The sequence below is a fragment of the Natator depressus genome, chromosome 7, assembly GCF_965152275.1.
Source record: "Natator depressus isolate rNatDep1 chromosome 7, rNatDep2.hap1, whole genome shotgun sequence".
Classification (NCBI taxonomy): Eukaryota; Metazoa; Chordata; order Testudines; family Cheloniidae; genus Natator; species Natator depressus.
The window spans coordinates 10551683-10565506 of record NC_134240.1 but is presented as its reverse complement, the minus strand read 5'-3'; the positions used below and the strand labels follow the sequence as shown (position 1 = coordinate 10565506).

The 13824-nt window shown below is 44.3% G+C and overlaps 1 protein-coding gene across 1 annotated transcript; it reads right to left on the bottom strand.

The window, feature by feature from the left end:
• Positions 1–11441: 11441 nt before the first annotated feature.
• On the bottom strand, positions 11442–13434 carry GPR27 (G protein-coupled receptor 27). Its single transcript, XM_074959673.1, has one exon. It carries the CDS (start codon positions 13371–13373, stop codon positions 12228–12230), a length of 1146 nt encoding a protein of 381 aa, XP_074815774.1. The 5' UTR covers positions 13374–13434; the 3' UTR covers positions 11442–12227.
• Positions 13435–13824: the final 390 nt, after the last annotated feature.

Genomic DNA, 13824 nt, shown 5'->3' with positions numbered 1-13824 from the left:
TCTGTCTTGTATTTGGACCGCAACAACTCTGATACACCGAAAGGGGACTTGAACTTAACTCAGCTGGAAAGCTGGGGTCAGTGAAAGGCACAGAGGGGGTGAAAATATCAGCTTCAGGGAGGAAGCCCTGGGGGCCTGGCCCCATATCAGGGCTGGGATTGTGTAAAGACAGTGGGAGTAATTAAAGACTGAGTCCAGGGAAGGCGACAGTTAAAGTCCGTGTTGAGGACACCCAAAAGGCCCTGTTGGACTCATACCCCAGAAGGGGTCTGCTTGAGTTGTGTTTCACATACAGACTGTGTGTGACTTGGCCGGAGGGCTGAGTCACCGAAGCCGCCTGAGAACCCGACAGGGGTCGCTACAGACTGAGAGAGGTGCAGACACACACCTGACCGGGAGGTGCTCGCATGAGGTGGGTGTGACCCCATTACAATATCTTATAAGAGGCTTTTTACTAATTTGCCTTGCCAACATAATGCGCCTTAATGATGTACAATACCAGCAAGTCTGACTTCAAACTAAAGGCCTTGTTCGCAGGCCCCCTTTAGCACCACATCTTATTATTGCTGCCCAGATGGCTGTTCAAAAGAAACAGAAGGTGTTCAGAATCCCTTGATTTAAACAAGATGTCTCAGGAGTTTGATCTTGACAACGCATAATGTGTTTTCCAGCAGGCGTTAGAAGAATCCCAAGGAGTGGCAGGACTTTTTAAGGACAGAAAAAGGTTTTCGTAACTAGTTACCGAACTCAGTGAGTAGCATTGTCATCATCATCAATCAGTAACATGGACCCAGGAATCTAGAAAATTTAATGCACATCTAGCACAGGGTGACTCCTCTGTTCCTTTTCAATGGGAGTTGTGGGTGCTTGCACAATGCAGAATTAGGCCAATAATGTGCAAGCGGTCATATGTAATATATATGCCCAATTCACTGGTATGCATCAGCCGCTTTGCATCACCAGAATGGAGCCATAGCATCCTACAGAAACTGGCCCAAGGCTTGCATGTGGTTTGAATTCTAAAGTGCACAAATGTATCTATTAAATGCTGTGACTGAACAAGGTGCAGACATAGATATAGCCTTGTAAAAGGGATGCCATTGGCTTCCATAGCCACTCCTTTTTTTGTTCTGGGAGCATGCAGATCTAATGGGGTGGGAGGGCTGAGTCTGTTTTGGGGTTTTTTTCTGGACTCCAGACTCCACAATCAGAGATCTATCTGTGGATAAATTCTGACACAATGTCATGAGAATAGACTGCAGTTCTTACAGTAGCAAGGAGGGAGCGGCAGGACTGTTGGGGAGTTGGCAGAAGAGGAGGAATTTTAAATGCAAAAAGAAGCGATTAAATCTCCCAAACACAGACATGAGTGATCTTTTCCTCAGAGAAAGGAATCCAAGATGGCAGCCTTGGTGGAGTAGGTCCTGCAAGATGCTGCACATCTCTATTGTTTGTTCTTCAGTTTGCAATATTCAAGATATGGCCCTCGTGGTAGAAAGGCAATGATGAGTTTTCTTGGAAGCTGCAGAATGAATACAGATAGAAAATGTTGTGTCTCGTGATCTTTATGCAACAAATATGAAGGAAATAGAGGGGCAGTGTTGGATCCAAATAACCACATCTACTGAAAATACACAATGTGCGAGGCCTAGCTACATATACGCACTGCTGCTCTGGTTGGGGTCTGGTGGCTTCTAACACAAAGATTGTGGAGAGCACCATTAAAAGGCTCACAAATGAAAGGGGTATTATCTATTCCTATAACTACAGGGAAGAAAAGCCAGGCCTGTTCTAAGTCTTCTAAGTGCATCACAGTATTACCTTCAAATAGCTGAAGGAGACATGGGGTAGGGGGAAAATTCCCTAAAAGGTATCCGGAAAACTTGGCAGCGGCTATGGAAAAGGGAGGCAAGGTACCATCGACATGACAAAAACTAACATGCTTAGGAATCCAATTATTACTATTTGTATTTCTGTAATGCCTCAAAAAGATTACAAAACGATTACAGTTTCACTAGACAAGACGAAGTGGGAGAAAGGCAGTCTTATTCCCATTTCACAGATGGGGAAGTGAGGCACAGAGACAACTTGCCCGTGGTCATACAGGAAGTTTGCAAACAAAACTGCCATTGACTTTAATGGTTGTAGAATCAAACCCACATTCAATTTACTGCTGTGTTGAGATAGAGCATCTGAGGTCTTTAGCACAGTCTACCAGGAAGGCAAACTCAGGGGTGGAACCTTTGGTGACTGCTTACATGCATTCTCTCTCTCTCTCTCACTCTTTTTTTTTTTCCTAGTGATTTCTCCACATCAGTAATTTTTTTTCTCACTTCTTCTGTCCCATGGGTGAAGCTTTTAGGGTGAAATCCTGGGCTTATTAAAGTCAATGGCAAAACTCTCCTGGGCTTCAGTGGAGCCTGGATTTCACCCACAGAGCTTGATCCAAAGCCCATTAAAGTCAATGACAAAACTGCCGTTAACTTCAGGGGGCTGTGGATCAAACTCATTTTTACATTGTGTGTATTACGTTGGCACCTTGGGATTCCAGGCCAGACCAGGGCTCCTTTGTGTTATGTGCACTACACACACGTAGTAAAGAGACAGTCCTCGCCTTGAAGAGCTTACAGTCTGACCAGAGGAAGCAGCCCAAGGGCAGGAGAGATTTTGATCCAACGTGTGCCATAGAGATTAGAGAGGGAAACAACTTGTTAGATTATCCAGTCCCTCTCTTGGCCACAGTGGGACCATTTCCTTCAGAGTTATGTCCATGCTGACTTTTAAACGTAACAAGTGATTGAGCATCCATAACTTCCCTTGAGAAACGACTATTTTGCAGCCTAACAGATATTGCTGTCAGGAAGATTTTCTTTTTTTCCATGATATTCAGCCTACATTTTTTTCTTTCTTAATTTCATACCATTGCTCCTAGTTATAGCTCTTGGCACTTACACCCACAGTCTCTCCCCTTAGTCATAGTTTAGCTCAGCTGTACATATCAAGCTCTCATCGATCAGTGTGTCCAGACCCTGATCCGTTTGACTACTCTTCTCTGAACTCATTCCACTTGGGCTGTGTCTTTCTGATAATAGGGTGCAAAGAACCGAACACCATACTCCAGTGGCTGTTTCACTAGTGCTGGATAGAGAGGGATGGTTGTTACTTCTGTCCATTCCAGTGTGACGTAATACACTGGAGGCGTACAGCAATATTGCTCAGCACTAGTATGTCAGGCCTAATGCAGGGAGAGGGAAGCCCACTTGATCTACTTCACTCTATCAAACTGCTCAACAGCTTCCCATCCACCCTCCTCCTCCTAGTGCGAGGGTGACAGATGGGAACAGATTGAACTGTCTGATGGAGTGAGGTAATACTCCACTAAATCATTCCACTTTCTCTCAGTGTCAGAAAGCACCGTGCCTTCAATCCTCAAATCTTTGCCTTCATATTTTTCCCCTTTGGAATTCTTTTACGATATTTTTTTTGTTAAAATGACTAAGAAGCAAGCAGTAATATTTATACTAAATGAGTAAGTGTTCTAAAAACTTAGCAAAAAGGAGAGGGTGATTCGTTGCATAATCGGAGCTATCGGTGCCTTGAGAACTAATGTTTGTTGATGTCCCTCTTATTCTTTTTCTCTGTGTTTCTCATGGTTTCAGGCCGGGGAGCATGTCTCACTATTGACCTAACCAAAGACAATGGGCCAGCTCGTCAGTGACTTCAACCAATGTACACCAGCAGAGGATCAGTCCCTAGAGTGTTGTTTCCTGATTCTAAAAAATGGCAACAAATTATAAACAAAAAACAAGATTTATTTTTTCATGGTCTCTTGGTTGTCTTACGTGTTTGGGAATTTACTCTCTCTCCGTTGGAGTGAGAGATCAGAACACCAAAACACACTTCTTTTAAAGTAAGCCACTGCGCATTCTCTTCTGCTGTGTCTTTGAGTGGATGGCACTGACCACTGCAAGGGTGCTGGAACAATTTGTACAGTGGGGATGCTGAAAGTCATTTAATTTGTATATGTTGGAAACCACTTCAAGCCATGGGGTACAGCCGCACCCCTAGTTCCAGCACCTATGGACCACTGTAAAAAGAGAGACAAAATGGGGACTGAGCAATTCCTGAAAAGCTTCAGGAAATAGATCACTACAGGAAATTACAAGGCCCCTGCTGGATTTCCATCTAAATCTCAATGGGGAGCTCTCGTGGGCCAGCAGCATCCAGCCTTGCCTTCTACGCCTGGTCTACCCTTTTAGGCCATGTAATAGATATAGACGGGAATGTTTATGAGCCTCTGTTACCTGTGATAGGAGATCTGTTTGTGCTTTTGGAGAGAGAGGAGAGTTGTCTTTAATCTAAGTCTTGTGCATCCTTGGAAGCAGAATACCAAAATAGCAGGTGGTGGACCTAGCTGGGCTGAGCAGAGGCAATGCAGCAGAGCCTTGTTAATAATTCAGCTAGTCAGGGAAGATGACATTGTTAACCTTAAACAGGCTAATTACATTAACGTAGTAAGAATCTGTTCCCTCTCCTCAGGTTGATTGGCTTTAAAGAGATGCCTGGAAGCCAGGACAGTGGGTTCAAGAGAAAAAAGGGGGTTTGCTCTCTTTTGGCCTATATTTATTGCCATCGGAGAATTAGAGACTGGAACTTGTTTTAGGGGCAGACCAAGAAAATGCTCCACAGACACTCTCAAGACTAACCTCCAGTTTTGCAGTGCTGATCTCAACACCTGGGAGCTTTAAGCCCCTGACAAGACCCGATGGCAGCAGCTCCATCACCTGAGACTGATGGACTTTGAGAGCTTGTAGATTGCCACAACCAAGGAGAGACGTGTGAGGCATAAAACTGGAAGCAGCTCACATTTATTGACAATTGTCTTCACCTCTGGCAATTGCAGACAGGGCTGCAGCTCCAAAACTGGTCTTTGGCCCCATCTCAGGACCCACAATAAGTGACCATAGCTCATCTGTCAAACTTGATGGGAGAGGCCATCATCATCGGTCTTTCCTCACTGTATGAGTATGGGAAATGAAAACTATGGGCCTGATCCTCAGCTGGGTCAAATCAGTGTAGCTCCAGTGACTATGCTGAGGATCTGGCCCTGTGACATTTTTTCATAGATTTTAACGCCAGCAAGGAACACTCAGTCATCTGGTCTAACTGAGCCCATATAACTGCACCAGGTTGCTCCTGTCCTGAGTCCAATAGGCTCTTAGGTAAACACAAGTGATCTTCCAGAGAGGCACCCAGTCTTGATACGAAAACGTCAAGAAACGGAGAATCCACCTCTTCCCTTGGCAGCTTGTTCCAATGGTTAATCCTCACTTTTAACATATAACATGTTTATTTTAATTACAAAACCAATAACACAAGCCAGAAGTTTCAGGAATCGATTTTCTTTTATTCGTCATTCCTAGTGAAGGTTTCTGGCTCTAGATTACCACTTCCTTGTAGTGTACTATGCTGACTGCCTAAGATCAGCTGGGACTTCATAACTTCCTCATAACCTTACAAGACTATTTTAAAACTTTTCCATGCTAACTGCAGAGTGTTATCAACCTGGCCACAACACAGGTGAAAAGTGTGAACCAAAGGGAGCAGTGCTGGCTTCAAGAGCTCTCCAGTAAAATTTCACAGTACAAATGTGCCTGACCCACAAAATCAAAGGAGCTACAAGTACTGAGGTCATTACATACAAATAGAGTGCAGAAAAATGCACTTTAAAAACCATTTAGCTTTATTTCCATAGTTAATTGATGAAACCCTGCATAGTGACAGACTGTTCACCCATAATAAGAAGTAGTACTTGTCATCAATAGCTGTTTTATACAAAGATGGGTAAAGATAATTACAGATAGGGAAACTGAGGCATGGGATGGTTAATTGACTTGTACAAGGTCACATAGGGCCTGATGTTCAGAGGCGCTTAGCACCCAGAAATCTGCTCAGACTCTTTGAAAATCAGACTTTTGGGGTCCAATTCTGCAACCCTTAGCTTGGACTGTTGTATGAGTAAGGATTACTGAATCACTCAATATATGAAGGCTATGGAATTGGGCCCCAAGTCAGTGGCAATTCTAGGTGAGCAAAGACTACAGGAGCAGGTCTTTGGTGCTTTTGAAATTATTACCCAAGTCCCATTTTCAAAAGTAGCTTGAGAACTGAGGTCACTTTTGAAAATGGGACTTAGGTACTTTTGAAAAGTTCAGCCCTTTAGTGTAATAGCAGTGAGAGAAGACTGGTTTGAGCATGAGTGGGAGCCAGGAACTCCTGAGTTTTAATACATGGTCTCAAACAATAATTCCCCGTATGGCTTTGAAAAAAGCACTTCAAGACAGATATTTAAAATCATTCTCTAATATGGATGCTCCAATTTTGACACCTTGGGCCTGATTCTTCTGAGGCTGACTTTAATTGGAGTCTTAGATGGTTATCTCTTTTAAAAAAAAAATTACAAAAAAAACCCAGGCCCAAGTTGGGTCCTCAAAAATCAGTGACTACGTCTGAAAAAGTTAGCCCGAGGGACTTCATAAAAGAAATACACTGACTCCAGTCTTCCTGAAGGAAAAATCTTTGTAAAGGTCCATATGCACTATGACATAATGAAACCAAGCTTTTGTGACCTGTGTTGCACTCTGGCAACTTGCCTCACTTAGAGGCTGCTGTTTTCAAACTTAATTAGCTTGACTGGCTGCATATCTAGTAATCTTTATTAAATGTACAGTAATTACCTTTATTAGGCAACCACCTGTCTTAAGAGACCACTCAAAATTACTGCTTCCCCCACTGAGTACAATTCTATTCCATCTTTATTAAGAGACCACTTTCGTTGAGCAACCAATTTTTGTCACTCCCTTGAGTGGTGGCTAAGACAGGTTTCATTTTTCCTGGGCCTCATTATATTCTTTGACATTCTGAACAGTGCCAGCATCATAGCTTTCTGGCTCAGATTATGCATCACAATAGTCTATTTTTGTGTATGCTTGCGCGGGGAGGATTAGAAATTAGAGCCCTAGTGAGATTGATGATATATTTTATTTTGAAACAGAGCTGTCAACTTTAAATAAGGGTTTTTAAGGTGGGATTATACACCTCTGTTACCAGCTGAGCTGAAATCTAAACAAATACAGTATCCTGAGATATTTTAGATTTATGCTCTATAAGGCAAAAATATTCCACTGTCAAAGCCGTGAGGCCACTTCTGTGGTCAGAAGCTCCAGTGGGAATTCTTGGTAAGCACTGGCTGTGGGATGGGGCCCCAGCCGTGGAAGGATTTTAAATGTAAGTACAGTGGGCTAGGTCCTGAGCTGCATGCATAGTGGTGGGGTGTGTGAGAGGGAAGAGTAGGGGCGTGGTGTGAAGCTCATTTTTGCACACCGGTGATCCTAGAGGAGTATGCTGTGCCAATCCTCCAGCATAAGTCTGAGCAGCCTATAGGTTCAACCCTTTGTCTCATGTAAACTGCACCGCACGCAGGCAAAGCCTCAGGAAAGCACTGACTCAGTCATAATTCCTGCCCTCTTGTTAGTTATTCCCCTCTTTCTGGGATGCAGCTTTTTCTCCCTTTGTACCTGGCCAGCTCTGCTTGCTGGGAGTGGGGAAACAGAGACTTTGCTCCTCCTAGTCCCTGCCCTGAGGGGAGTGCTGATTGTACAGCCCCTGCTCTTTCTCCAGCTTTGCAAACCTGGCAGCCTTTACGTGGCCACACAAGGCTGGGGGCCTCTCTTCCCCAGCATGACAGCTAGGGCAAAACTTTCCCCCCTTTTTTACTAGAGAACATTTTCCTCATTGGTACAGCCATTTTCTGACAGCATCAGACCCTCGGCACAGTAATACTGCAGGCCTCTGAGGGCAAGACCGCACTTTGTCTTGCAGAGTTGAGATTCTTATACTCAGTATTTGTTTAGATTTCAGACCAATTATTTGCTTTCATGCAGAGGGTGAAATCCTGGCCCTCTTGAAGTCATTGGCAAAACTTCTACTGACTTCATCAGAGAGGATGTCACCGGGAGTATCTGAAAAGAATGCATGAAATACGTCAAAGTTAGGGATTTATTGCCAATATAAACAAATAACTTTAACTAACCTGCCATAATGTATGCAAAATAAGGTATACTACAGGATATGAGCTTGGCTAGTAAGATGCTACCATGAGCTGATGCTGGTATTGTCTGTGACACTGAACAATAATGTTCCCTGGAAAAGGAATGCTATTTTAATATACTGTATACAGTATATATTAATCAAGTAAAGAATGCTAGATACAAATCCTACCTAAGTACATTAACTTTGAAAGCAACAGTATGTCAACACAGCCCCATTGCCATTCACCAAATCCCTTAAATTACTTTTCAGGACCTTCTGAAATGTCTGTTGTGAATGCAGTACTAACGCCATGAAACTGAATACCTCTTTTGGTAGAAGAGGCTAGGTAATACAAATAGCTAATTCTTATTTACTGCCTTTCACCCATAGACCTCACAGAACCTTTACCGGGGTAAACATAATTATCCCCATTTTATAGATGGGGAAACTGAGGTACAGACAGAGAAAGGTTTTTGTCCAAAGTCACCCAGCAGGCCAGTGACAGAATCAGAAATAAAACCCAGGGTCCTCAGTTCCAGTCCAGTGCCATATCCACTAACCCACGCTGCCTTATGTATGTTTCTCTCATCTGGTTGTTCAGAGGGACGGTATCCAGTTGTTAGCCTGCTTACCACTCTTGCATGCCATCTGAGATTGGCAGCAAAAGGACAACACTTACTCCTTCTGTGACCTTGGTCAAGCCACTTAACCTCTCTCCCTCAGTTACCCCATATGTAGGATGGGGATAATACTTCCTAGGAACGATGTGAAAACTAATTAGTTAACATTGTAAAGTGCTTTGAAGGTGTTCATTACAATTATTACTGAATATGATGGTTTGTGCATCTGATTTTAGTAACTTTCTCACCCTTATAACCATCTCTGGAAGAATAGTCTTCATCTCACTGTTTTTACATTTCTTTTGCTATTCTGTTTTACTTCCTGATAAATTGCTTTGTGTATAATTAGGGCAGTGATTGATTCTGCCAATCGTATATAACTTATGAAGGCGGTTTGGTTGGTATACATGAAGTGTAAGCAATACAGCTTTCTTCATTTGTGTCAGTCTTTGGTGCTTAATTTTGTATTTTCTGGACCTAAATTATATTCTGTTATGGAACACGATGTAAGTCCAAAATAGCTCCATTGAAGTCAGAGGAGTCACTCCGGTCTTACAGCTGTATGACTGAGATCCAGCTCAGTATTTTTTGTGTAGGTGGGTTAAGAATGAAATATATTAAGCATTTCCACACTCTGCCCTTGGTCCATGTCAGAATTCCTTTAGATAGCACTGGGAATTGCCTACAAGAATAAGGAGTACTAAACAGCTTTACGTATTTGTTGACATTCTTTTGTTTTATCCAAGCCTTTTAGTATATCAGAACCAGATTTCGCTGTCATTGAAGTCAGCAGCAAAACCACCACCATCTTCAAAGGATGCAGGATCAGGCTCACTGTCCCTACATGGGATTTCATGTCCTGAGGTGGAAACTTTTCTGGTTTTAGTGAGACTGTCACACAGCGACATTGTCCTTTACAGCAGAATGATCTGATGCTGCTGTCTGAGTTCCTAAATATTAACAGAACCACCATTCTCCTGGAGGTGATTTTTCATTTCTGCCAGTGTTGACTATAGATTTCTGTTCATGCCTCTAGTCTTTCAAGAAGTGAAATCTGGCTCTTGCAGTGGCAAGAACACTTTTAAATAACTACATCTTACCACTATATTTTTTTAAAAGCAGCGATCTTCCCCCTAAGAGTTTAGAAGCTATGTTTAGTGGTCTCTTCATCCTCTCCCCGCCGCTCCGCACTCACCAGAAAAGCTTTTTAAATCAAGCTTAGAGGGGAAAAAAAAATACCGTGTTTCTTATTTCTGTTAGTATGGAAAGGGAAGAGAACTTGAATGTGCATTTTCAGACTGTTAGTGTGTCCTTAAAGGGTATCCCCGGTTGTCACATTCTTGTATCTCTACAAGACTTTTTAAAATTTTCAACATCAGTGTTACTCTGTAAAACCTGAATACAACTGAAAAGAACAACAGTAAAACAAAACAAGTTATACCCAAAAGGCAATTACCAATGATGTATGGATGTCTGTGAATAAGCCTTAACTGAGTAAGAATTGTAACATAAAAAACCCCAACATATTTCCACTTGCAATTCTGTAACTGTCAATTAAGTTTCACTTTGTAGTTCAAAGCTTTGAACTATTTAAGTCGCTATCAGGCTCCTTTTTCAAACTTTGGCAAAATCCAGCCACTTTGATTATTTAAATTCATGTTCCTGTTTTTGAACCTTTTCATCTGCTTTCTGTACATTACTACTGAAGTGAAAGCTCAACTCTCAAAGCCTGTACCACATACTTCAGGAAATCTTGTCTCAAGTTTTCTAGACTCGGAGTTACAGCAAAAATTTGGTTTCACCATTCATTATCCAAATCTGAGGCTGTCTTCTCAGCCCTCTAATTTAAACTGTTTCACACCTAACCTTAATGGAAGAGACTACAAGTTGTTAAGATATAGCAAATACATCTATGCAGTAACTTTACACTCAGGACAGATATATCATCTAGTGGATGTATAATAATTTTGGACTAGTGTTTATGGAAATACTCTTGTAGCAGTCACTGAAATTTCTTTGCAGAAATTAAGTCCCTTATTTCTGTCATGTATGTGACTTGTTATAAAACAGTGAAAATATTACTGTTTGCTAAATTTTTCATCAGAGAGAGCTTCCTTGCCAAACAAATGTTTTTAACTACATATCTCTGAAGAAGCTAACTCCTGGCATGGATAGGATAGGTTGGTTCATGATCCCATTCCCAGCAACTCAGTTAATACCTTTAGGTAAGTCTTTTACAGCATAACCCACAATAATAAAATATAAAAATGCCTAGCCCATTAATAATTCAAAATAACCTTCCTGATAAGTGGAGCCTACAGATGAGCACAATGTTAAACCAAGCAACTGTGTTAAACTCCTTTGCCTACTAAAATTAGTGATACATAATTATCCAGAATTTTCCCATCATTAATAGAGCAATTTTTTACATGGTAATTAGTTTTAGCAGACAGAAAAAGAATTGTGCTATTTAAACCTGCCACCCATCATGAACTTAAGTCTCTTTAAAAATACTTTAGTGACTTTTATTGGTATAAATACCTAAAATGAGATTGAACAGCAAAGGAGAACTCTGTACTTCTCCATGATATCCTAAACTATGAATTATACTCAGACATAAGAGACATGCAATTTTGTATGCACACAAATTATGTCAAAAAGCACTATTACCATTCTAATTTCATAAAGTTTCAGTATTTTATTAAAGAAAACAGTCAAAATGTACAAGTATGTGACCCAGTTTTGTAGATAACTTCCTACAAAGTCAGTAAAATATGAATTCAACCTAGTTTAAAAACTGCTATAATTGATCATTTTTAAAGTAGATATTCATTTTAAAATCACATTTCACAAAGAATTCTGAAATATTACCAAATGAGTAGTGCAACAAGAAAATTAAAATTAGTTCTACACTGTGTTTGCATTTCAGGCAAAAATTACATCACTACTTTCAATACTTAAAATCACTTGAGAATGTCAACCCAACAGCTCCCCATAGAAACTGAACACTGCTTCTGAACACATTAGGAACTTCCTCTTCTTGACTTCAAAACAAATAATAAAACAACACCCTTTGAGGTCATCAAAAATAACTTTAGTATAAAATTTTGTCTTGGCCTTTATCAAATCTTGAATAAAATTGTTAAGCCTTTATCAAAACAGACAGGAACAGAATTTTATCCATATCAGGTGCAATCACACCTACAAAGGTTAGAAGCAAGACCAGAAACTCGGAGCCCTGTTTTGTTTTTTAAAAACTACACAAAGACAAATAAATAAAACTGCTTCTTACAGCCTAAGGTTTGGGGTATTTTGTTCATGTAAGTGGCCCATAGGCAGCAATCTCTTATGTTTTGAAGATAGCATATGCAGAGTATAGAAAAATAAACAAAATAGCTTCTTACAGCTGAAAGTTTGGGGGCAGGGTGGTGATTTGAATTTCCTCAGAACCAGAACTCGAGTGCATATGCAGAAATATGGAAAATGATCTATTTTTTCATTAAAAGAAAAGCCACCCTAAATCCCAAAGCTCTTGAGATCACAAAGGATGGTGCCCTGGGTGCTCTGTATGCTTTGGCAGCAAGGGAAGTGGGCTCTGAAGCAGACCCTGAGCTCCTTGTTGAAGATGAAGCACAGGATCGGGTTGACTCCAGCCTGAGCGAATGTCATCCACACCGAAGCAGTCAGGTAGACCTGGGGGATGGTGCTGGCCTTGATGAAGACCCGCAGGTAGCAGGCCACAATGTAGGGGGACCAGAGCAGCAGGAAGAGCAGGGTGATCATGTAGAACATCTTGCAGAGCCTCTTCTCCATCTTGAACTCCTCCAGCACCAGCAGCCTCTTGATCTGGCTGTGGGTGGCCTGCCTGATGCCCACCAGCGTGGGCGGGGTGGGGCCCCTGCCAAAGCCAGCCGTCCAGTTGGCAGCAGCTTGGCCGGTGGCTCCCGGCCCGTGGAAGGTCCAGTTCTGGCTGATGGCTGGGACGAGCTGGGCCGGCTTCATCTTGCGGTGGCCGTGGATGAAGAAGAGGAGCTTGACGTAGACCAGGTGGGTGGCGGCGATGACGGCCGCCAGCATGAGCATGAAGCCCAGCGTGTCGTTGGCCTTGACGTAGCGGTGCTCGAAGATGCACTGCTCCTCCTCCCGGATGAACTTGTAGGTGCCCACGTCGAAGACGGGCGGGAAGGCCATGGCCATGGCCAGGGTCCAGACCATGCACACCACGGCCAGGCAGGTCCAGCCCGTCATGCGCTTGGCGTAGAAGCGGTGGTGGGCGATGGCCATGTAGCGGGTCACCCCCACGCAGAAGAGCAGGAAGGCGGCGTGGAAGCAGAAGAGGACGGCCAGGAAGGCCAGCACCTTGCAGCTGAGCGGCCCGTGGGGCCAGGCGCCCGCCCCGCTGCGCACCGACAGCATGACGAAGGGGAAGCAGGCCAGCGAGCGCAGCACGTCGGCCAGGCACAGGTCCAGCAGCAGGTAGTAGGGGGCGCGGTGCAAGTGCCGGTCCCTCAGGATCAGCCAGGCGAAGAGCACGTTGCCGGCCAGGCTGACGCACAGGATCAAGCCCAGCGTGGCCAGCTTGAGGCCGGAGGCGCTGAGCAGGCCGCCGGGGCTGGGCAGGTGCGGGCTGCTGCTGCTGCTGAGCTCGCTGGCGTTCGCCATCGGTCGGGTGCGGTGTGGGCGCCTCCCCCTCCCCCTCCTGGCTTCGCTCACGGGCTCCGGTCTCAGCGCTCACCGCCCGGCCGGGCTGCCCACGGCGCCCCCCCGGACCCAGGCGGCGGCGGCGGCATCCCTCCCTGCCAGCCCCCGCCCCGTCACCTCGCTCCGCGATCGGTCCCGGGGCCGGAGAGGCGCCGCGGCTTCAGGCGCAGGCCAGGCTGAGCGGGTGCGGAGCGCGGCTGCGGCGCCCCCATGCCGGCATGCTGCCCCCGCCTCGCCTCCTCCGCCCGCCGGGGCCAGGCACGGGCGGGCCCCCGCCGCTGTCCCTGCTGCAGCGGGGCGGGATCCTCATCGGGGGACATCCAACTTCCGCGGCCTCCTAGCGCCGCCGGGGGCGGGCGGGGGCTGCTGCGGCGGGCGGGGGCGCCTCGGCTCCCGCATGGCGCCGCTGCAT